General features: G+C 58.3%; 2 protein-coding genes across 4 annotated transcripts in view; one reads left to right on the top strand and one right to left on the bottom strand.

Moving 5' to 3' along the window:
* The window catches only part of ATXN10 (ataxin 10), a 122990-nt gene that overhangs the window by 70529 nt on the left and 28333 nt on the right, over window positions 1-24128 (top strand). The gene's annotated exons all lie outside the window — the stretch shown is intronic.
* Window positions 9331-23841, bottom strand: LOC123816105. 2 transcript variants are annotated; one of them, XM_045834855.1, is made up of 7 exons: window positions 23420-23841; window positions 14867-15377; window positions 12230-12413; window positions 11621-11817; window positions 10626-10932; window positions 10268-10462; window positions 9331-9782 (listed from the first exon to the last, which is right to left on the bottom strand). In XM_045834855.1, exons 2-6 carry the CDS (start codon window positions 15254-15256, stop codon window positions 10296-10298), a joined length of 1245 nt encoding a protein of 414 aa, XP_045690811.1. In that variant the 5' UTR covers window positions 15257-15377; window positions 23420-23841; the 3' UTR covers window positions 9331-9782; window positions 10268-10295. The 2 variants fall into 2 exon arrangements, with proteins under 2 accessions (XP_045690811.1, XP_045690812.1); XM_045834856.1 differs by lacking the exons at window positions 12230-12413; window positions 14867-15377.

Genomic DNA, 24128 nt, shown 5'->3' with positions numbered 1-24128 from the left:
TCCTGCCATTCCCAGTGCAGAGGGGAGACGAGTGGGAAAGGGGCCGTTTCGGCAGTAGAATAAGCCGCGTGCGCAGAGGACTCAGCGGCGTGCTAAATGCTTGGTACGAGCGGCTCGCCCTGGATTTTCAGGAAGGGCCTCTTGGGTCTGGGCATTAGAGCAGACACAAGAAAGAGGCAGGCGGGTGGGAGGGGGCCGGCCTTGCAGGCAGAGCAGCACCTGTGAGCCGGTGTGTGGGGTCACCTGCTGTGTGCGGGACTCACCTGGGATGTGCGGGGAGGGAGGGGGTGCAGCAGGGCAGGGTAGGGGCCAGGGGCCGGAGGGCGCTGGACGCCTCAGGCAGAGCTCCGAGTTGTGGGCGAGCCGGGGCGGCGTCGCTCCTCTCTGAACATGACCTCGTGCTCCCCCTCCAGGCCAGCTGTTCTCTCCTTGTGCCGTCTCCGTGTTCTGTCTCCGGCCTCGCGTCCTTAGTTTCTCTTTCAGACTGTTTTCTGTTACTTCTGGTCCTCGGGGCGTCATTTTCTCACTGGTCTCCCCCTGCCTGCCCCTGTCCTCTCCCCCCTCCCCTTCCTCTCTCGGTAGTTCTTTCTCCCTGGGATTTCTGCATGGGAGTCGTTTTCCTGGGGCCCTCTGAAGCTTTTCTCAGTCTTTTGCATCTTTGTGTCATGCACTTTTGTTTTTTCCTGAGAGCCAGTGCCGTGAGGATGGTCAGGAGACCCAGCCTCCCTCCTCGCGAAGCCGAAATGCTGTGGTCAGTCACGGCCATCCATCCCCACTCACTCTTTGTGCCACTGATAGGGATCGTTTACCTGCATTTGGAAGTACCTGCATTTTAATGTGGAGGAAAGGCATCAGTTGCCTTGGCCACTTATATTGAAAAAATAAAATTCCAACCCTTAAGAGCCTGGAAGAGTAAATGAGGTCTAAAATGCGCAATCTCGGTGGAGGCAAGCATTGTCCAGTGCTCACCGCGGGACAGATGTTTAAGCCCCCCCTCCATCCGTCAGTGTTCCCTGGAGTGGGCAGCATTGCTGTCCCCACCTCACAGATGTGTAAACTGAGGCCCAGGATCACACACAGCCAGTCCGTGGTGGAGCCGAGTAAGAACCCTGAAGGCCTGGCCCCAGACCAGGTCCCCTGACCAGGCTCTGTGGCCCCCACTCCCACTCCAGCTGCTTCTTCCGTGCTGGGCCGCACATGTGGGCCAGCTGGCTGTGATGCTGTCTGCGGAGGGCGGTGGCGGCAGCCAGAGGCATGGAGGAGCCTTCAGCCGGCCTCCCCGTGGGCCCCGCGGGGCCGGCTCCTGCTGCGCAGGGGAGCTCGCGCAGCCTCCGCCTCGGCCTTTCCGGGGCAGAAGGGAGGACGCCTTTTGTAAATAAGCTGAAACTAGGACTTTCTTTGCTCATCCAAACTACTTCAAGCAACTGATATTCTGAGTGCAGCCTTGACTGACGTTTCCAAAAAGATGCCTTTCTTAAAGAACACTAAAATACAGTACACTGTTAGCATTAAAAGAAAATATCTAACCAGGTATGACAACTTCCTAAAGGGTATTTCCAGGATTTGTTTGACCGAGCATTCCTGCGGAGGCTTTTAGGCCGAGTTGCAGGCCCCGTGGAGCCCTGCAGAGAGCCAGCCCGTGGCCCCTCAGAGGTGACCGGGGGCAGGGGGGGAGGAGCGGGTGGGGGGGGGCTGCAGTTGTCCTCTGGAGGTTGAACTGTTTGTGTTGTTGTGCATCTTAGGTTACAAATCCTTCCCCATGCGGCACTTAGCTCGTGTTACTCTCCGGCATTTGAATAATTGGTTTAGCGTGAGACTAATTTCTGGGAATGATTCACTGCTGTTTACTTGGTAAGATTTAGTGACAGTGTTGAATTTACCCACTGGAAAAACCCAACAGGTAGCTTGAGAAATAAATCCTTTTGGTGGCAGAGTTCGGGGCTGGGCGGTGGGAGCTGAGTTTCCATCCTCCCATCCCATCGGCCAGGGCCTGAGAAGCCTGGAGGCAGAGGGAGCCGCCAGATGAGAAATGGGCTTCACGGCAGGGAATGACTGCAGTCCTCACCTGCAGCCCCACAGCCCAGGGGCTGGGCCGTTCTGGCGGGGGGGGGCTGGGGACGGCTGGGCAGGGCAGTGGGCGGTGGGGCGCGGACAGGAAGAGTCAGGCTGGCAGGCCGCTGGCAGCGGGCAGCAGCAGGCGTGTCTCATCTGCTGGAATGTCATCCTGGCAACTTTCAGCTGCATCCTCCTCCTCCTCCTCCCCCGCCCCCAACAGAGCGTCTCAGAGCCCCGTGCTCATGGGACAGCGCCAGCTGCTCGGCATGGGTGGGCAGTGGCGGGACCTCCGTTGCTCGCTGGGAAGCTGCCCCTGTTTTCCCCCGTGCCTGGGAATGCCTGAGGCTCCCAGCTGGGGCCAGAGTGGGGGTCCCCTCATTTAGCCAGAGTTAGAATTCTGTGGTTCCTCTTTGGGGGCCCCAGGAAAGGGAGAAGTGGCTCTCTCGTCCTGCACGTTGAGGAGAGAAGGAGACGTGTCCTGTCTGTGTCCCCTTCAGACAGACGTGTGTCCAGCCTTGAGCGGCCGCGTCCAGCGGCTTCAGAGGAGGGAACGCTGGGCCGCCGCCGTGGTGAGGGAGCTTCCACTCCACTGACCTTGTGTGACAAGTGGTGGTGAAGTTCAGTTGTCAGGTCACAGTTGTGATTAGAGTTCCCACGTAAGGCGACTGGTGTTTTATGTTTGTGTGTTATTCTCTTGTAATAGTTTTTATAAACAGTTCAGCTGGGCCTTATTAGAAAATTAAGCACTGTTACACTTTCTCCAAAGACACGTACTCACGGAGGCTGCATTTATTAGATGTCTGTGCGCACCATTTAGTGACTGTGTAGATTTGGGAAGGATGGAAACACAGAGTTCAGCCTTTGTGACGAGATGCACAAATTCAGACCGAATTTGAGGCTTCAAAGGTGGTGCCGGCAGAGACTGAGCTCTTTGTAACAGAATGGTGGCGTCTGGGAGGCCAGGTGCCGGGGGGAGTTGGGGGGGGACCCTGTGCAGCCTGCCGCCCGCATCACCCCTCATCGTCCCGAGCCCCCGGGGCCCCTGCCCGACCTTGGCTCTGAGTTGTCCGCCCTGCTCTCCGCACCCCCCATCTGCCAAGGTCTCCACCACGCCCTCTGCTGGGTTGTTGCCAGAGGCACCCGAACCACCGGGTGTCCGCACCACGCATGCGACGTCAAGACCACAGGCCGGACGCAGGCTGTCCAGCCATTTCAAGTCCACGTCCAAGCTCAGAGAAGCCAGTTTTACTTTCCTGACATTACACGTTCCTGCCTAGAGACAGCTCCACACTAGCCTCGTACGTCATGATTTCTGGTTCGAACACCGGATTCAAACTGTAGACCTTGAAAAACCGAAGTCGCCTGTGGAACGTCACACCTGTTTCAAAATTGCTTTTGCCACGTGTTGCGCCGCCCCACCCTTGAAGACTCTGGGTCGGTGCCGTGGGTCGTGCTCTGAAGAGGATCTTTCCGCCGCCATCCTGGGTTGCCAGGTGTGTGCCTGCCCGTGCACACGGGCCCTCACACTGAGCAGGGTGCCAGGAGCTGTCACTCGGGGGAACTGGCGGCGTGGCCCGTGTGGCTGTGGCTGTGTGTGCGACTGGTGCCGCGGAGCCCGAGGCCCGGCGGCCCTTGCAGCGCGAGCTCCGGTGCCACCCCTGCAGTCCAGGCCCCCGTCTGTTCGGCCCCGTGCGTGTGCGGCTTCTGGGGACTTGGAAACCATGACGGTGGGGTTTGTGCGTCTCCAAAAAGGGGAGTTTAAGTCTGCACAGTTTTTGAGTTAACGTGACTTAGGCATTATTCTTGCTTAGAAGTAACATTCTTATCTAAAGGTGAGAATATGTTCCATGTGTTTGGAGGTGGCCTTTAAACCTACTGCCAGAGAAACAGGTCTTTGTTAGTAAGCCTCACACGAGTGCCCAGCGCTGTGCTAACCGCTGGGGGGAGGACACGGGAGGAACGGACCGGCCTTCACTGACCAGCACTAAGAGGAAGGTGCCAGCTGTCTGGCAAGGGGTGTTTTCATGACAGAGGTAAGCAGGCAGGACCGAGCGGGGACAGGGCAGAGTGTCCCCACTCTTCTGGTGGGGATTGTGAAGCTCGAGGGTGGGGCCTCCTGAGGGAGCTGGGGCTGCCGCGTTCAGGTCCGCGGTGGATGCCTGGGTGGTGGTGGGGTGGGGGGGCCCGGCCTGGCCGTTCCCAGCCCCTCCCTCCCTCCTCTGCGAGGCTCCCAGGAAGCCCGGAGGAGTGGAGCACGGCTTGGTTGTGTCCCTGCCTGCTGCCCCCGCCGTTCATACACAACAAAGTGCACAGATGTGGAATGAGCGTTCCCACGGGTTTTGACACACGCACATTCCTGTGTGACCGTCGCCCCTGTCCGGGTGTGTGAGCAGTTCTGTGCAGGCCCCTCGGTGCCCCACAGCGCCCGCCTGTGTGGGAGAAGGCCCCGGCGGAATGAGGGCCGGGGCGGAGCCCGGGGCCGCATTCTTTCCCCTGGTGGAGCCGGGCTGGCGCTGATACCTCGCATTCCTGGGCTGGAACTTCCCTGGGAGCAGGGGCCTGTCCTGGGGGTCCCGGCCCCCCCGAGGCCTGGCGCAGGGCCCGTCCAGGTAACAGCAGGTCCCGGCCATCCGTCTGCCGACGGTGCCCCAGGCCCCCGCGTGGCGCTCTGTCAGCGTCCTCGTGGCCGCCGTCTCTGCGTGTTTGCGCGGGAACCCGTGCTCTGTGCGCAGGTGCAGCTCGCGCTCGGGGTTGATTCACGCAGCGGGGATGACCACTCCACGCCGTTCCCCCTAGCTTAGCAAACATCTCCCGAGCGTCTGCACGGGCCAGACGCTCTGCTCAGCTCCGGGGCCCAGAAATGGAGCCCTGCAGTCCCGAGGCTGCAGGGGCTCCCGACCTCACGTGGGCCCGGCCGGTGGGACAGCCACAGCACCGTGTGGCCCGAGCTGGGCGGGGGGGAGCCCTGTGGCTGCTCATCAGGCCTGGGTGTCGGTGGAAGCTTCCCGGCAATAATGACAGCAGCAGTGATAGTGGCAGCGGTCACTTGCGGAGCGCTCAGTAAGTGCTGGCAAGGTGGCAAGGACTGACCTCTTAGCTCCTCTCGCCCCGGCGCCGTCTCCCCCGTGGTGCCTATGAGGACACTGAGGGCCGGAGAAAGTAGGTCCCGTGCCCAAGCCCTCCCTGCTGTTAAGTTAGTGTGAGCCACTTGGGGTCTTGTGGGCTGTGCGTTGCTGCGGCACAAACCAGCTCACCCTGACTGTGGAGGGCGTCCGTGCGGGGCCAGGGGGCGCAGTGGGTTGGGTGCAGTCAGGCTGCTGGGGTCTGGGCTGGAGAAGGGAGGCCTGGGCGGAGAGGCCAGAAGGAAGAGGGTGGATGGGGGGACAGTTCTATCGGGGTCTGGGGTGGGGGGGCGGAAGGGCGAGAGCCAGAGCACCTGCGTCCTCTTCCGGGCTTCGTGCGTCTCCGTAGGATTTTTTTGTGTGGGGGGGAGGGTTATTGTGTTTGATTATTGTTACCCTTTTGGAAAAGAAGTTAGCACTTTATTGCTGCTTTACAATTTCGAGGACTACCTTGCTGCTTTACCGTTATTTATGTGGCTGTCGTGAGCACAGACCACCACACCATGTAAAGCTCGCCGCGGCTGCAGGCTCGACGCCCGTTGGCTCACCCTCCCCCCACCCGGCGCCGCGCCGCGCCACACCCGGGGTGCGTGCTCTGTATGTTTCTAGGGAGAACCAGTGAAGGCTCCTAACTGTGATGACTTTTTCACAGTTAAAATCATCTGAGTTCTTATTTAATACCACATTTGCGTATTTTTATTTTCCTATAACTTTTATAGGGAGAGTAGGTACAAAAAAGATGCTTGGCGAAATAAGAGTACAGCACAACAGGTACAAACACCTCTGAAAAGGGGAAAATTAATGGGATGCAGCGTTTTGACACGCCGGAGCCAGGAAGTGTTCTCCCTTCTGTGCGTCCTCTGAGTCTAGTGGGGAGAGTATTTTATGTAACCCTGAGCTCTTCGTTTCTTTGTTATGCACCTCTTCCCCCCGTTTGCCTAGTCATTATTAGTAATTACATAAAAATCTGTTTCAAGCTATACCCCAGGGAATAGCAAGACTTGGTTGCTTGTCTAAGTGGTCTTTAATTAAAGTTGAAAAAAATCAGACCGTCAGGATGGGGATCCTTTTAAAATGTTGTCTGAAGCAGAAGGCTGGTTGAAGCGCAGCTGGGCCAAGCCCGTTGGTGCCCACACGGGTTGGAGTGTGACGGGGCCTTTCAAAGCGCCGCGCCCGTCTGGGATGCCGTAGGCGCGGCCCCGGCTGTAAGCAGGTGAACCGCCAGGTAAGCCTTTAAGAGCCTTCTGACTCCTGGGTTTTTCTCATTTTTTAAAACTTTCGTACTTAAACATAAGTTCCTGCTTCACTTTATCATTTAAGTGAGCTGAACAACGAAAATTATTCATAAAGGACAATATTATACTAACCACAAGCACAGAAGTGAAAAGCTTGCTGTTACAGTTAAAAAGTAAGGCCATTTCTCGTGTCTGTCCTGGCTTTCCTTGTGGCATTGCTGATGCTGTTGCCGTAGTTCTTTTTTTTTTTTTTTTTAAGATTTTATTTCTTTTTGGAGAGAGAGGAAGGGAGGGAGAAAGAGAGGGAGAGAAACATCAGTGTGTGGTTGCCTCTCCCACGCCCCTACCCAGGACCCGGCCTGCAACCCAGGCCTGTGCCTCGACTGGGAATTGAACCTGTGACCCTTTGGTTCTCAGGTTGGTGCGCCATCCGCTGAGCCACACCAGCCAGGGCTGTAGTTTTTTTTTTCTTCAGACACCTCCCTTCACTGGTCTGTATTTCTTTTCTGAGAGGCGAGGTCCTCACCCTACTTTTCTGTGCGTGCGCATTGCCTCACAGAGCCCGGCCCACAGCAGGCCCTCCGACACTCGCAGCTGCTACCCCTGCGGGAGCGAGGGGGGCTCTTCCCTGTCTGCCTCTGCAACAGTGTGGACAACAAGTAAAGTGGAGGAGATGGAAGCCGCAGACTTTCGACTATCGTATGTCCTTTGCTTAGCACTGCTCTTTACACACAGACACACACGTGCACACTTTCAGTGGGGCGCCTGTGACGGTGCCCTGACGCTGCGCCTTCCCGTGTGAGTGTCCCCGCCCTGCTTGGCTCAGCTGCGGTCCGTGCGGGGCCTTCCCGGGTGGCGCTGGACTTGGGCTGCTCGGGGCTCAGGAGCTGCTCTCAGGCCGGCTGTTGGAGAGGCGGCCAGGTGCGGCGGGTCCTCGAACAGCACGTTCGCTGGAAGCTGTTGAGACACCATGGGAGCAGAACTCCGGTTTGAGTGGATGCACCTGTGGTGGGGTTGGTTTCACCGCATGCCGTGTTGCTCCAGTCCCACAGCCTGTCGAGGAGGTTACGCGGGACCTGCTGTGCAGCGGACTCATGGAACCCTGGGGTAGGGGCTGCCTGGGGTCCTGCTGAGGCCCCAATCTGCCACCCTGCTCTCTGCCTGCCCTTCTGGGGGTGCCCGAGGCCACCACCTGACTCCTCGTGCGGCCTCAGTGTCCTCCCTGGATCCTGCCCCAGACAGACAGAAGCTGTCTGCATCCTGGTTCCAAATCCTGAGTGACAGTAATTGCACAGCTTCTTTTGGGCCCGTTTCCCATCCTTGCAGGCCCCTCCCTGCCTTGTGTGGACCAGAGGCATCCCCTGGGAGCAGGTCTGCAATGCAGAAGCTCAGGCTCCTCAGGCCACTGAATGCAGCGACAGCTCCCCAGGTGACAGAATGTACAGCGAAGTTTAGGGAGCACTGGGGTAGGCCACGGCCTCCTGCTGCCCAAGGGGCTGCAAGTGCGCCTTCCCGGGGCCAGAGCCGTGGCCTCGGCCTTCCGGTCTGGCAGGAAGCCTGGCGGAGGGCCTTGCCTCGCCAGCCTCACTCTCCGCCCTCCCTCTCTCACTGCCGCTGGGGGTCCGGAGCGATGGTGGCAGGGCCCTGTCCAGAGTGCGCACGCGGAACCAGGGCGGGGACCGGGGGTTTCTGGAGGGCTCCGAAGAAGCGAGGCAGTGTGTTCAGGATCGTGGGAGGCTTTGAGGACCAGCCGAGAAAGCCAGGCCTGACCTCTCGGCCTTCCTTGCTCAGACACCCAGCAGTCCTGCGCCCTGCACGCTCTGGGCGTGCCCCGCCTGGCGCCGTGTGTCCTTGCTCTCGTGGGCTGCTTGGCCCATGGACTCCCGTCCTCCAGCTCTGCTCCTCGCAGTGCAGAGCTTCCTGCCTCCGTTCCCCGAGAAGGGTAGCCCCTCCGCATCCCCACCTGCCTCCCGCTCCTTTGGTGCTCACTTCCCTCTTCTCCGCAGCACCGCCTGGCCTGTCCTGCCGTGTACTTCAGCGCCACATTCGGGTCCCCATCTGCGCCCAGCCCCGCCCGTATTCCTGGGCTGGGAGGACCAGGGGGGCAGGCAGGGCCCCGTTTCTCCTGCTCGCCATGCCGGTCCTAGCGGAGCGCCAGGCAGGCGCACGGCGTGGGTGGGTGCCTGCGAGGTGTCCCGAGGGCGGGGGGTGTTGGCCCCACTGCCCTCCAGGCTCCCCTCGCCGCTCACCTCCAGTGCTCCGTGTTACTGGAGAGCATCGAGCATCGCATCACTGGGTTAATGAGTTCCGATCCCAAGTTTGGCCAACCAGGCTTCCCGCGGCCTTTCCAGCAGCTTCCCTACTGCCTGCCTGCTCACCCCAGGCGCCTGCCCGCGCGCAGCCTTCCCCACGCTGACCTGGACGGCCCTCGCTTTCCTCAGGGCACCTCTGCGCTGCGGCCGGGCCAGCGGGGCTGGTCCAGGAGCTCGCTTGCTCCCCAGACCCCCCACTCGCCCCGCAGAGAGGGGAGGGTCTCCTCTCCAGGGCCCCCGCACTCTTCAGGGGAGAGTGAGGGCTGGGGGCGGGGCTTTCTCAGCAAGACGTCCGCGCATGCGCGCGGGGTCTGCAGTGCTCTGCCCGCGCACACGCGCCCTTCACACCGGGGTCTGAGCCCCCGCTGACGGACAGCTACTTTGCATCCGGCTGACCCAGGTTGGTCTTGCCTCATCTTTTCCAAGCTCGGAATCTGACTCACTGTTTATTGTCCTTTGTCTTCGCCAGTGGGAGTTTGGTTGGCTTCCCCCACCGTCCTTTGTGGGCAGATGCAAACTCAGATAGGGTTTTTTTTTCTTTTTTGGGTATCAGACCCTTGCATGCTTTGGTGAAGAGGAGCTAAACAAGCTTTCAAGCAACCAAAGAATTTATTTAAAAACTGTCAAATCAGACTGCCCGGGTAGAACAAATAACAAGATCCCAAGACCACGCGTATATTTAGTAAGCCGTGCAGTTACTGAAATTCACGGGCGCCCAGCCCCGCCCACGTCCTGGCGAGTTCTCGGTCAGGCGACCGGAGCGGCGACCCCCCCACCCGGCGCTCGCGGCCATCGAAATTCTGGTCCGTTTTAAACTTCACTTTGTTTTGTGTGCAGCCTTAGACCCTTCCTAAGGGCTGTTCCTTTACCCGTCAGTTAACCCTCACCAGCCCGTGTTTCACATGACACATTTCCTGTTTTGTAAAGAGAAAAACCGTCTCTCGGGGGCATTTGAAGAGCCACGCCGGCAGGACAGCAACGGAAAGGGAAGTCCACCCCGGGGAGACACACACGTCTGTTTTCACGCCCGTGTGCACGGACACACCGCACGCTTCACCCTGAGGAAAAAGAGAGTACACAGTTACGTGTATGCTGTTAGGAAGCAAGATTTTCAGCCCAAAAGACAGTACAGACGTCAGAGTAAAGACATTGACACCCTTGGCGTGAGGTTAGGGTTGGAAAGAGCGCGAATTTGTGAGCAGTCATCTCTGCGTCCGGAGAGGACACGGCCCCCAGCTTGTCCGCTGAGAGAGACTGAGAACAGGGAGCCTCTGCAGCATCCGCCTGTGTTGGCTGATACCGCTTCTCTCTGCAAAGAGCCCTCAGGCCCTCCGGGACGTGGCTGGCCCCAGGTGTGGCGGAGAGCGCGAAGGTGTGCACGCCAGTGCATGGCGACACTTCCAGAGACCGTGGAGCGGCGTCACAGGGACCCAGCACCTACCTTTGGTTCACTAGCCGAAGAAGACAGGACGGACAGAAACACGTCAGGGACATAAAAACCCCCGTGTTCACAGTAATGCTGAAAACGGAAGAATTGAGTCACCTGTGCAGATCGGGAAGGCACCCGTTCATCATTCTGGAAGTTGGTAGAGGGAGAGAACCAGACGTTTCCCTCCTGTCCAGTTCGGAGCGCCTTCCGGGGCAGTGAGGAGTGGACGGGGGCACTTTGTAGGAGAACCAGCCAGGCCGTGCAGAAGGAGCAGCATCGTAAGGAAGGCGCCGTTTACTTCTGCCGTCCCTGGATGAATAGCGGACTTAGGTGGCCACCTTCAGCAGTTTCACACTAGACCCCACTAGCATGAAAAGTTGATGGGGTTGCGCCAGGATGTTGTCAGGCCCCCGGCCCCAGAGCCCACCGAAGGGAGGGGCACCGGAGGGAGGAGCCCGATGCCACGCTCTACCTGGCGTTCTGCAGCGGGAAGTACAGCAGGCCCCCCGAAGTCGTCTTGCCGAAGGAAGGTCGGCGGAATCCAGCCAAGCCTCTAGGTCTAGCAGCCAGTTGAGAGGATGCGCGGAGGCTGGGGAGGTGTGGGGGACACACGGAAGGCAGCCAGCCAGTCCCCGAGGCCAGGGCGTGGACGAGCGGTGAAGACCGAGGGAGGCCATCGGCCCCGGGCTGTGCCCACGCTTCGCTGGAGCGCTGCTCGCAACAGACCAGTCGTAAAGGGACTTTTTTGAGACACTCATGGATACTTCAATGTGCACTGCCTGTCAGGTAACATGAAGGAATTACAGTTCATCTCACTAAGCAAAATAGTGGCATTCTGGTTCCTTTGGCTCAGGTGGTATCTTTTACAGATACTGGCGGATTAGCCAGTGGAATGACAGGAAGTCTGAGAAACACTCAAAAGACTCTGGGGCAGCGATTTCTGCTGGCGTGCCTTGGTCCCCGCCCGCCGAGTCGGGGACTTCCTGTCCCTTCGATCGTCGGGTGAGAAGATGACAACGGCCAGCACAACCGTAGCATCCGGAGTGAATGAATCAAAGTTACACCTTTTTTTTTTTTTTTGTCTGACAGGGAAAAAAGTATCTTTTTTGGTGTGCTGCAGGATTTCAGTAATTAGTTTTTGTGTGCCCAGGAGTGAGAAAGGTTTCGATTCGCTGCTCTGGGCGGTGCGGGGAGTGTGGGGGGAGGCGGAGCCAGGCTGACACCGTGCTGGTCATTTTTGAAGCTGGGTGTGGGGCATGTTGGCATTCACTGTACTTCTCTTCCTGGGATACGTTGGGACGTTTCCATTGAAGAAAGGGTTAAACATTTTGAAATGGGTTCTCCCGTGGATCTTAGAGTGAAAGCCCTTGGCGGGTGGGAGCTCACTGCCGACTCGGAACAGCACCCTGATCGATAGAGGAGCGTCTGTGCTGCGTAGCCATCCCCCGCCCCACCCCCAGTACTCACCTGGGGCGATTGTTGTATTTGTAGACACAGCCTGTGTTCCCACACTGCCTGGTCGGTGCAGGGCACCGCGCTCCGATGACAGGGAATCGGGGGTGGGATGGTTAGAATCCTGCTCTCCGAGTCAGCCTCTGAGTCGGCCGGAAGGCCGCCAGTACCTCTGGCAGGGATTGCCGGGAAAAGGGGACGCTTGGCGGGGGCTGTGGGGGAGGGTGGGAACGGTAGTCATGCGGCAGTGAGGGGACGGTCCAGAAGAAATGGACCACAGCAGCAGAGGAACCGCGGAGGGAAAGAGTGCGTGCCAGTTGGCCTGTAGCCGGGGAGACCCTGAATAGACTCGGTCGGAAGAAATTCACGAAGGCCGGCTTCCCCGGAGCCGTGGGGCCAGCCTGGGCACCCCCGCCAGGGCCCTGCCTCTTTTGTTTTGCCTTCCTGGTTTAGGGCCTGCTGGACACTCAGGATATGCAGCAAAGGGATTTACTCTGTGTGCGGTGGGGCCCGATCTGAATGCACAGCTGGGAGAGTGTGAGGACGATGAGAAAATATGAAAAAACTCTCTGGTGGAACACGGGTCGGCTGAATAAAAGTCAAGCTTTGCCATAAGTGCTTTACCTCTCTGTAAATGCGTTTCTGAGCCCGGCGGCCCGCGCACAGTGTCATGGGCAGGCAGGGCCCCAGATGGCAAGAGCGAGAGCCGTAGAGCGATCTTGGCGTTTCTGGGCGGGCTGCCACAGCTTCTCGAGAGCACGCGTGGCACAGACCTGTGTGGTACCCTCATTCTCCTCCGACAGGTGTTCTGCAGAGGAAGGACCACAGTCCTAGAAGTCGGTTTCCCACACCAGTGACTGCAATGTGTAATTGAAACCTAGGTCTGTTGGAATTCCATCTTCAGCAGAGTTTTAAAAAATGTTGATTGCAACACACTAATGGGGTATGAGACCAATTTAATTGATCAGAGCCAGGATCTTTAAAAAGTGGGATAGAAAACCTTTCAAGTATCACGTGAGAATTCAGCAAGAACTACAAACACTATAGTAAATACTGTGGCCAGTTGAGCAGGCATGTGGTGAATATACGCATTGACTGGACACGTCCACAGCATGTATGTTTCTCTGTGAGTTTCTACATGTATGTGTATATCAAGCTCAATCTGAGGTACACTTCTTATGTGGGACACGTTCCAAAGCACTTGGCGTTGCAGCGGGCTGTCCCAGGGAGCCGGGGTCCGGGTCTGCACGCTCACCCCCCGCGCGGCCGGCCTCTGTGCCTCTTCACCAGCAGAACCTCGCCTTGACGCCTGCAGACCTACGTCGAGTCCTGCATCGGGCCATCTGGTTTTTCCACCTGGGAGCTCGCTCTTCAGGCTTCCCTGCCCTTTGGTGTACATTCTAGGGTAGCTTGTCTGGAACTGTGCAGAACCCCGCTGGGGCCGGGATTGAAACCTGGTGAAATCCCCGGCTCACTCTGGGGTGAACCCCTGCCTTCACTGCACTCCCGAGTCTTCAGTCCGTGAACCAGGAGTGTCTTCCCTTTACTTAGAGCTCCCCTGACTTCCCTTGTTAGTGTTTTATAGTTTTCAGCATAGAGGTTCTGCACATCTTTGTTACACGTACATCTAAATATTTCAGTGTTTGAGGGGAGCTGTTATCAATGGTATTAAGAAAATTCAGTGCCTGGCTGTTCATAGCCTGTACGTGGAAATGGAGTTGACTTTCGTGTATTGGTCCTATGTCCTGTGGGCTTGCTAAACTCACTTATTCTAGGGCAGGGGACCACATCTGCCTCGTGGTCGCCTTTGGAGGGCCGGGTGTCATTTTAGGACTGTATAAATGCAACGACTCCTGAACAGCTAAGCGAGACCTCAGCGCTGCCGGGTAGAAACAAGGTGGAGGGCCGGATGAGGCCCGTGGGCCTCGTGTTTCCCACCTGTGCTCTAGGGGCCTTAAAAGTAGCGCCCCTGGGATCTCACACAGGCGCGTGCGTCCTCCGTGAGTGAGGGCGAGTTGGGTCTCTTCCTCTCCTGGCCCCTGCCTCCCGCTTCCTGCCCTGCCGCACCGCCCACGGGCCTCCTCTGACGGTGCTGTGGTGGGGTCTCTTGCCTCTTCCCTGGGCGGGAACACAGAGCACTTTTTACTGAATGGGGAATTGTTAAAACTGAGGAGAAATAAAAAATAATTACAAAAAGTAAAAGAAAACGGCCTACTCTTTTTTTAAGAAAGAATTAGTCCAACCATTAAAAGAACAAAAGGAAAATAGCTACATCTATACAGAGGCATATTTGCATGTTTCCTGTTCCGGAATTAACTTCGGAGAGTTTTTGCTCCAGCCCTTTCAGGGAGAGCGTGGCCAGCGGAACTGAATTGTCAAGCAGACCGAACCCTAGCAGCAGACTCTTCTGCCACTTGGGCAGAAAGGACCGTGGCAACACAAGCGCTCCAGCTGCCGCGTGTGTGTGTGTGTGTGTGTGTGTGTGAGAGAGAGAGAGAGAGAGCCAGCCTGGTGCTGGTGCAGGGAAAGCCTTGCTCAGGGTGTTGCCTAGCAACGTGGGGAGTCACAGCCTGCAACTCTGTTACTGCGTCCCGGCCATTTGTCTGGGAATGAGAGAGCAGATGCCGTGCCCGCCTGTGCTTTCCAGTGTCACAGCGTTGGAGTCAGGACAGTCCAGGGGCAGTGCACAAGCAGGCAGCTCCGTCCGGGAGCTCTGGGGGCTGCCCGCCTGCTTTCCTGAAAACCAAGGCTGCTGGGGAGGACAGTGTTGCTTTGTGGGGGCCCCAGTCCTGAGGTTCCAGGTGCCCCTCTGCCACATTGCTGCCTCTCCAAACCCTGGCTGCTACCCGCTCCCGGACACCGCCCAAATTGAGTTATGGAAAAGGAAAAGGGAACCCACAAAAGGGAGATGGGGTGGGGCGGGGCGCGCCACACCAAGTGCGCTCCCTGCTCTTCTTCCTCTCCTGTCCCCACTCCTGGTGACTGGGAAGCACCGGCTGGCTGTGCGGAGCTCAGGGCCCCCCTTCCGGAGGCTCGGATCCTGGCCCGGGGACGCCTTGGAGATACACTGCCCTTGGCTCCTCACCGTCCTTAGAAAGGAGGTGGGTGGGTGGGGACAGTGACCGACGCGCGTGCCCACAGAGCTCTGGGGTCTGTGACCCCCCGGGGTGCCCGCGGTGTTCCCAGGCAGGGGACCCCGCGCTCGTGGAGCTGAGGCGGGCTGTGTGACCCTGCCCCCCCCCCCCCCCGCCCCGTGCTCACGCTCTGGGCCCCGACACAGGGACTGGCAGCTTCAGCGCCCCTCTGTTCCGTGGCTCCGTGGAGGTTTGGTGGGAGGTTAGGCCGAAGCTGGAAACATGCACACGGGCACTGTGAGGGCGGGCGGCGGGCGCTGGCCGCAGGCTGTGCTCCGTTCGCGGTCAGCTTGCTCGGCCGCCTCCAGAGACGGTGATTCTGCAGCGCTTGGGCTTTATGAAAATACGGCTGATCCTGGAAATCCTGGCTAGAAGTAGGTGACCGCCAGACATCTCTGGGCACTGTCAGCCCCTGTGACAAGCCCTGTCTCCTCGGTGTGGCCGTTATGACCCACACCGCGGGCAGGGCTGTTACTGGGGGAGCCCGGCAAAGCGCAGCAGGCGAGTAGCCATCCATGCTCTCACGGGGTTTGTGTCCTTCCGTGCGCCTTCCGTGGTGGACGGGACCTTCGGCCTGGTACTGGGGTGAGCCCGCAGTCCGTGCCTGCGACTGTTACTGGCCCCTCCGGGGACCCTCCCTGTATGCAGAGGTGGTAAGATCAGTATCAGAGGCTGGGGGGACGGTCACACCAGCCACTCCTCAGACTGTACGTCGCTGTCTGCGTGGGGACGGCTTTAAGGGAATTAAACTACAACCAGGGAGAAATCTGAACTTGAAGGCCAGGTGGACCCGATTCTAAGTCTTGCAGGTGCTCAAGTGCAAGGGACCCAGGTGCTTATTCAGCTCTGTGATTTGGGGCAAGAGTGAGTGAACCCCGGTTTTATCTAAACGGAGAAAAATAATGCGAACATTGCCGTATCTGGCCGTGTGGAGGGCACACCCACATTCTGAGTGCACTATACACGGGATTGTTGTGCCGCTATCATCCCCATGGCGTGTAATCATTACACCTGTGTATAATGTGCATCTGTAGTTTTCCCTCAAAAATTTGGGCGAAAACGTGCACGTTATACACGGCAAAATACAGCGCATCCCGCAGGGTTGCCGTGAGCATTCACGATAGCGCACGTGAAGTCCGTCAGGCAGTGCCTCTGCGCGGCCTCGGTGCTGCTGCTGCTTGCCGGGCCTCAGCGTTCACGTGCTAGTTAAAGTAGTTTCCACACCGGTGAGGCTGAGGCAACTGTGAGGTTTTTTTTTAAGTTTCTTGGTGGGAGGGACAGTGCCTTCCTCAGCTTTTTATTTCCCCATAGAACTTGACACAGAATTTTTCAGTAAGTGCATTGAGTTGAATTTTTGGAGCCAAATAATATTTATGTTAGTCCAAGTACTGGATACCGTTGCACTAGAATGACTTTTAACACAAGTGAGTAGTAACCTTAAATAAACCAAAAAGCTACTTATTTATAGTTTGAAAAATTACTGATTTGGACTTTTCCACTTAAAGTCGACTGTGTCACCCCTCAGCGACACCTCGCTGAGAGTGGCCAGCTCTGTGAAGACGTCTGTCACCCTCCGTTCCCACCGAGGAGCTGTGATCACCAGGGCTGCCCAGTCAGCATAAAGCGCGCTGTGGTTTCTGTTACGCAGTTGTCACCGTAGCTGGGGTTGGGCGGGTATGGAAACCTTTGTGAACCCAAAATTCTTTTACGATGATGGAATATTTCATGTTTCATATTCTTGGTACGGAGTATGTGTTCAAATATTTTACCAGGTATGTGTTTTTTACAGGTTCATATAATATATAAAATGCATTTCTGTTCCAAGAAAAATACAAGTGGTAAACAGTTGGGAGAGAGCTTGCATATTTTCCTTTATGATCCTGTCTGATGATTAATGCATTCAGCTGTGTTCAGCCTCACGTGTAACCAGGTTAGTGTTTAGTTTGGGTTAGGCTGTTTTGCTTATGAGGACAGAAGCGGCCAATCCCGTGCTCGGCCTGTCTTCCAGATGGAGTCTTTGCATTGTTTCCAGATCACGGTGCTTAATGCAAGGTCAGATTTTCTTGTGAAAACAGATTTTGGATTAACTCTGTCTGTGCTCTTGTGCACACCCTTCACACCTGCCCGTGCACTTACGCTCCAGCAACCTGCAGAGGCCACGGTTCTCGTTTCGAGATGCCACGGAGCGGGCTGAAGCCCTCCCGAGAAGCCCGGGGGCACAGACCCAAACTGAGTGCGTGGGTACGTGCGCCCCCTTCTCACGGGGACCGTGAGGGGCCGCGGGGAGAGCAGGTGTAGTCTCAGACGAGGCCCCGGGCAGCCGAGTCTCTGGTCCTCATCATCCCGCTCTGCCCGACTGTGGCGAGGACTTCGTGCGGGGCTGGCACACTGCTGACTGGGGGCCGGACGTTGGAAGTAAAGTTTCATTAAGAGACGGTCACAGCTATTCCTTTACAGTCGCCGGTGGCCGCTCACCCAATTCACCAGCACAGTCAGGCGGCTGTGACAGACACGACTGCGTGGCCGGCAAAGCCTACAGTATTTATCTTCTGCACGTTTCTAGAAAAAGATGCGCCGACCCCTGATATAATAATGCTTTAAAGAAAAGCCATACACAAACAGTGGTTGGGTCTCAGCTCTGCCACTCGGTGACTGTCGGACCACGATCCTCTCTGTGCCTTAATTCCTGCGGCACGAGGCCTCGATCCACTCGGTCCGTGAAGAGTGTGTGCTGGCCCGTGTCGAGCGCTGTTCTAGGCTCAGGAAGTCAGCGGTGAACAGAGCGGACGCGCACGCCTGCCCTGGTGGGACCCACGTTCCGACGCAGTGTCTTCGGGGAGGGGAGTGACGGCGCGTCCTTCCCAGGGAGGCCGCGGTGGGCCCATGCGGGTGCGAGCCGTCAGGACGCTTCTGGGCTCAGGCAGTCGGGAGTCGACCACGTGCCCAGTGGCGCCAGTGGCTGCCGTTACTCTGCCAAGTGCAGGGCTCGTCCTGTGTCAGTGAGTAGACCCTCAGTTCAGGGTGGCGCCCTGTGCACTGTCCCCGAGCTGTTTGTGATGGATACAGCGAGGGACCAAAGTCACAGGAGCACGCCTGGCGCCTTTGCCTCCTCCAGAGAAGAGCCCACACTGCTCTGTGTGGGCCCCACCGTGGGGACAGTGGTGTCCCCGGGCCCCGCCCGGAGCAGGGTGAGGTTCACGACCGTGCCCGGTGCAGAGGGCGGTTCAGACGGAGGAGAGGACAGAAAGGAAAGGTCGGGTGCCTCGGGTCCCATAGCATTAACGGGCAGAACTCGGAGTGAGCTCTTGGAGTTTTATGCTCCTTCCATGTTTTAAACCCTCATTCGACATTAGGCCGCTTGGACTTGGAGATTCTTTGCACCCGCGTAGGAGCAGGGAGAAACAGGACTCGGGACGTAAGGGACAGTGTAGGTTGATAATGGTCCTTGAGGTGGGGTTGTGTTTGAAGACGAGAGATCAGTATGTGAGAGTGCGAAACGGATACCGGCCTCTTTGTATGCATTGCACGTCGGCAGCCTGGTTACGCTGGTGGTTGTGCACGTGGTCCCAGGGGCCCGCGTGGTACATGTTGTCCTCGGATGCGTGGGCCGGGTGGGCAGAGCGCATTGTTGGGCACGGCGAGGCGCAGCATGAGTGCGCGGCGTCGGGGGCCTGGGCACCCCTGATCGTGTGGCTTGGGCGGGACAGTTTTGCTGATTTTGTCACTTGTGAAATGAGGAGGTTGCGCCACGTTTTTCCAGGTCCTCTCAGCTCTAATCATGTGACTCGTCAGTTCTGTCTCCTGCTAGACGCTGCCCTTCCCCCTTCCCACCCTGAGCTGACCCCTTAGGTCTCCGTGTCTCTCAGTGCAGGGTACACCGTAGTGGGGCAGCAGGGCCCTGCCCTTCGCGAGGAGTTACCCATTTTCTCTCCTTCACCAGTTTCCCCCTGTCGCCCTGCTCTGTGGGCAGGGCTGTAGTTCTCATGGACCGCCGGTGCTTTCCAGTTCGGACACCCCGGCATTCCAGAGTGGCGGTCAGAACACTGAAGAGGGGCCGGAGGGAAGGGGGCTGTGGCTGGGCGGCTGGCTGGGCGGCTGGCTGGCTGGGCGGCGTTGAGGCGGCGTTTCCCGAGGCGAGCCTTGCTGTGTGTGCGCGTCCTGGCGGCGACTGCAGCTCCCCGGGGATGTCGCTGTCGTCTCCTAGGGCGCTCGCTCAGTGCCCGCTTCCTACGAAGCCCACCGCCGGGCAGGCGGCCGCGGGGGACAGTCACACCTGGAAGCCTACGTGACGTGACGTGACCACGCCAGGGTTGCGGCTCGCCGCCACAGACGGGGAGACGGCGGCTCGAAAGCTGAGGTGTATGACCCGGCGGAGATGAAAGGAAATCCATGTATATTTTTTAAAAGTAGAAAGGAAAGATCATTTGTATTTTATATGAAAACGTGCCATTCTTTTGGAACTTCCATGTTAAGGATATGTAGTTATTAGCCATATGTTGGTGAAAAGTCACACCAGCTGATGAAGAAGTAGGAAAATACACCTCAGTGATTCCACCCATCAGGAGCACTGCCTTTAAAAATATTAGGTTGATATCTATGACGTCTAGTATCTTGAATGTCTGTAGCATTCCAAACTCGTGACAGCCCAGCAGAAACGGCTTTCACAGACAGAAGGGCAGACCCCGGAACTGGGGGCTGTTCGTCGCTGGCCTGCATTGCGCTGTTTTGAAGACAGCACAGCGAGAGGGAGGCCCCCTCGCTGCCCCCGGAGAGTGCGGCGGGGTGGGGACGGGGGGGGCACTGATGTGCGTGGTGGTTAGAAGCTCTGCTCAGACGCCAAGGTCCAAGCCCCGGCCCCGCTGTGGGCTGGGAGTGACTCTGCGTGGGCCTGTTCGCCCCCAGAAGTAGGGCAGCAGAAGTCCCACCTCTGAGGCTTCATGGTAGGATTAAGCCGGATGGTTCTCGGACGGGGAGCAGCACTGGGTAAAGCCTTGGTAAACATTAACTGGTTATCTTTGTTTGCACAAGTGCATTCTGGCCCGTCTTCTGAGTCCCAGACCCAGGTTGTCTGCTGCTTTCCTTATCTCCTGATGGCAGTCCTCTGGCATCTTGAAAACAAAGTGTTGGGAATGGCAGGCGCTTCAGGTTCTGGACGGGTGTACTCTCCGTCAGTGCTGCCCCTTCTGCGGGCTGCGTCCGGCCGCAGACCCTGGACGTCGCAGTGACACCAGCCTGACGAGGCTCTGAGAGGTGGAGGGCAGAGCAGCCTGCCCAGGGACCTGGGGGGTTGAGCCTCAGCCCCAGATGGGCTCGTGGGTTTTCTTTGTGACCCGCCCTGCATATCTCAGGCTGGGTGTTATAGGAGCTGTCCATCCAGAACCACCGATGGGTGTGGCCAAAAAAAAAAAAAAGAAAGAAAGAAAAACAAACGAGCAGACCAGCAGAAGCTTGTCAAAGGGCTGAGAAAGAGGCATCTCGGCAAGGCAGACTTTTAGACAGCAACCACCCTCTTCCAGACAAACACCAGGGAAAGTGCAGCCCCACCCTCATCGGCAAAGGCCAGTGGGGAGCCTAGACTTGAACCTTCACCTGAATATAATGAGGTTGCCCTCACCGGGCTGGGCGGTGTCACAGGAGACTGGGTGGGGAGCCAGGACTCTCCTTCCCACTCACGAGTAACAAGGCCCCCTCCCTCCCCTGCACAGCTGTTAGTGGAAGTCATGAAACTGGGGTTCGACTTCCCACCCAGCAGTAAGGAGGCCCGTTGCCCTCACCCCTCGGGTGTCAAAGGAGGCAGAGTGGAGGACCTGGTCCTTCACCCCCACGTGGCAGTAACAAGACACTGCTCCCCCCGTCCCTACCCCCACCCTGGCGTGGTGTTGGAGAGCCAGCTAAGCTAAGGTCCGTAGTCCCCTAGGGTTATACCCCCAGATGTCTGGAGTACAGTTAGAACTCGCACGTTATACCAACACCAGGGAAGGCTCAAGCTGAATGATCAAAGGCGCTCAGCAGGTGCCAGAAGCCGGGCGGCACAGGTGTCAGAATTACCTGTGCGGGTTTCAAAGCAACTCGGAGATGTGCTTGTAGGAGACCGATCTGTGTGGCGTGGGCCCAGCTCCCACTCGGAGATGCATGGGACCCACGCCCACGGATAGGTTCTCCTGTGGGGAATCAGGCCTGCAATGTGCCCAGGCCGCTCTGAGTCTTGCTCTTGCTGAAAAACTCCCTCACCCTGAATTGAGGACATTTACAGCAAAGCAACTTCCTAAAATCCATGCTAAACCTTCCAAGGATGAGTGTAACCAGTTCAACCACTTTTGCCTTTTCATTTGCAAATATCCCTCTTCTGTGATGTGATTAGCAGCATTGGCTCCTTTGTTTTCTGTAAAAGGTAACCCCTTAAAGTGGACCTGTGCATAGTAAATGAGGACCATCATGTAATGGGCCGAGAAACCCAATAAAGGCCGGTCATGGCAAGGGCCAAGGCTTTTGCTCCCCTTGAGAGCAAAGCCATGCTGTCCCTTTTCCTCCACCGGACTCGGTAGTCCGTGTGAATGTCTCAGTTCATCCATAATGACGTGGACACTGCGGGCCGGTGTCTGCATCCGCGCTCCCGTGAGCGACTGAGAGCACTTGAAGCAATGACAGAGGACATCTCATCAAAGAAATAGAGGCTATAAAGGAAAGCCAGATGGGAACTTTAGGGCTGAAAAATGCAGCAGCCCAAATTAAAGTGTAACAACTCAGTCGGCGGGCTCCACAGCACAGTGGAGAGGAGGAGGAGGAGGAGGAGAGAGTCGGTGGGCTGGGGGTGGAATAAGCACTACCCGTTCTGGACGACAGAAAGCAAGCAGACTGGGAAGGACGGGCGGGGCCTCGGGGACATGCAGGACTCTGACGAGCGGCCCGCCGCTGCCAGCGGAGTCCCAGGGGGAGAGGAGGGGTGGCCGGAAGAGGGTGCAGAGAAGCAGTGTCCCAGCTCTGGCGAGAAGCGGACCGACAGACTCAGGAGGGTCCCGGCCGGGTTCGCGTGTCCTTGGTTTGGCGTGGGGACTGTGAGTGACCCACCTCCTTGGCCCCGTTCCCCCACCCATCACGCCTTTTCTTCCTGGTGACTCGGACCCACGTGCCTTGCCTTAGGCCAGGTTACGTCGACCTGAGCTTTCAGTAAAAGCAGGATGAGAGAGTGTCTCCTTGCTACATATGCTGCTTTCCTAAAGCAGCGCTTGCCTGGGTGTACACCCAGTAGAGATGAGCGCGTATGTCCACCAGACGGCACGCAGGTGGGTGGCGGCGGCAGCCGTGCACACGCTAGCCCCGAACCGGAGGCAGCCGGACATCTTCCCGCCGATAAAATGGATGCGTTCGAGCACTGGGACCGTGCATGGCAGTGCAAGGGACGGGCGGGCTGCCGTGGTCGGCTGCAGCGTGTGCGCGCAGCGCGGGGAGCTGGGCACAGCAGAGGGTGCACCGTGGGACTCCGGTCACCCCAGCTTCCAGGAGAGGCAGCAGTGATGGAAGATGATGGCGGCCAGGGTGCTGGTTACCGGGGGGGGGTGGCCAGCTGACGGGGGGCCTAGTGGACCCTCTGGTGCGGGGATGTTCTCTGTCTCGGTCACGTGCACGCATGTGAAGTTCTCCAAGCCAGGGGTCCCCAGCCTCCGGGCCTCCGCCCGGTACGGGGCAGAGCCTGTGAGGAGCCGGGCCACGCAGCAGGAGAGGCGAGCTTGAGTGTGGTGTGCGCGAGTCATCTCACAACGGCCCCGCTCCCCCGTCCCGTCCCCAGCCCGTGGACCAGCTGTCTTCTGCGACACTGGCGCCTGGTGCCCGGAAGGTTGGGCTGCGCCGCTCGAAGCTGTGCCCTTCAGATCTGCACGCCTTACCACAGCGAGCTCCATGTTTAAGTAGAACGTGTGTGCGCTCTGAGTCACACGTCTCGACAGAAGGCCTCGCTGTTGCCCGCGGGGTGAGGTCCACGCTCGGGAGTGGGATGTGCCACGATGGTGAATTTTTGTGAAGCGAGCCAACAGTCGTAGGTTAAAAGGTGCTCGGGCCTTAGCGGGCAGAGCAGCTGTGGAGAAAGGATGCGGAAGGGACCCCGCGGCGCTCCCGGCGCGACTGTGGAGGGCGCTGGACACGCGGCCTGGGTCCTCTCCTGGGAAGAGTGTGGCGCTAGAGGCCGCCCTGGGTCTGCGGAGGTTCGTGACACAACGTCCTCCTTGTTCTGACCGCTTCAGGGCCGGGGCCCTCCCCGTCACCACCCAGGGCACAGTGCCTGTCTCATCGGCCCCTGCGCCTCCCCTTCTCCAGTCTGCGCCCCCTCAACTGTGCACTGTGAGGTGTTGCAGCACACTGAACATTGTGTCGGCCATCACGTCTCCTCTGAAGACCAGAAACCTTCAACCTACAGACCTACAGACGCCTGCCTGAGCCTGTACGGCGCGCTTTCTAACCCCACAGGCCTGGGCGACCCCTCACGCGTCTCTCAGACAAGCCGACGCACCCTCGTGGACCCCACGTTCTTCCTCTGGAAGACGAGAACATCACTCCCGCCTCGAGAGGCAGGCACGAGCACCCGGTCTGTGCCTGTGGGACAGTTTGGCAAGTGAGGGGCTGCGTAATCGGTGAGCTTCCCCCCTTCCTCCTCCTCCCCTTCTCCAGCAGAGGGGGCGTCTCTCACCGGAGGAGGTGTGTTTCCGAAGCGTGTCGTCCTCCCTCTCACATTCCACCCCGGTGATCTGCACCGGGAAGGTGGCAGTGGGCCATCCACAGGACGCTCTCCAGAGGCTGCCACAGGCCGTGGGCCCGGGGCAGAGGGACAGGCTCTTGGGCCCGCCTCTCCCTCCCCCCCAGGCTCGCCTGTGGCCCTCAGGGCAGGGCCCAAGTGCAGGCCGGGCCCCTCCTCCCCGAGCCGTCCTCACGTGCTCGCAGCGTGCCTTCCGGGCCATGCGCGGTGGGGTTCCAGAGCCGGCCGTGCACTCCGCTCAGCAAGCCTTTCCTGGACACCGTGGGCTCAGAGGTGGGGTCTCCCCGGCTACGCTTGCCAGCGGCTTGGAGCTCATCGCGATACAGCGGGCGGCTGAGGTTCCGTCCACGGGTTAAAAATTAACGACTGGATGCGTTCCGGACAGGACTCTGTTTGTTCAGCCATTGAGGTGTGACATGGTGGGTGATGCATTATGGGTAGGAGTTACACCCCAAGTAGCAGAGGTGGAATGCATATTTTTAAAAACTTGCTATATGGGTTATTTCTGTCTACATGCAGCCCTGCGTGTTAGCGCAGATGTGCCAGAACAGCTCTCCCGAGCTGCTTTGTTTTCTCGGCGCGGACACGGTGTTCTGGGCCCTCTCTGGGATTCCTGCGCGCTCAAGTCAGATCTTGCGGCACT

The sequence above is a fragment of the Phyllostomus hastatus genome, unplaced genomic scaffold (assembly GCF_019186645.2).
Source record: "Phyllostomus hastatus isolate PE091 unplaced genomic scaffold, TTU_PhHast_1.1 phas_contig_198, whole genome shotgun sequence".
Taxonomy (NCBI): Eukaryota; Metazoa; Chordata; class Mammalia; order Chiroptera; family Phyllostomidae; genus Phyllostomus; species Phyllostomus hastatus.
The sequence above is the reverse complement of the archived record's forward strand: the minus strand, read 5'-3'. Positions and strand labels throughout refer to the sequence as shown.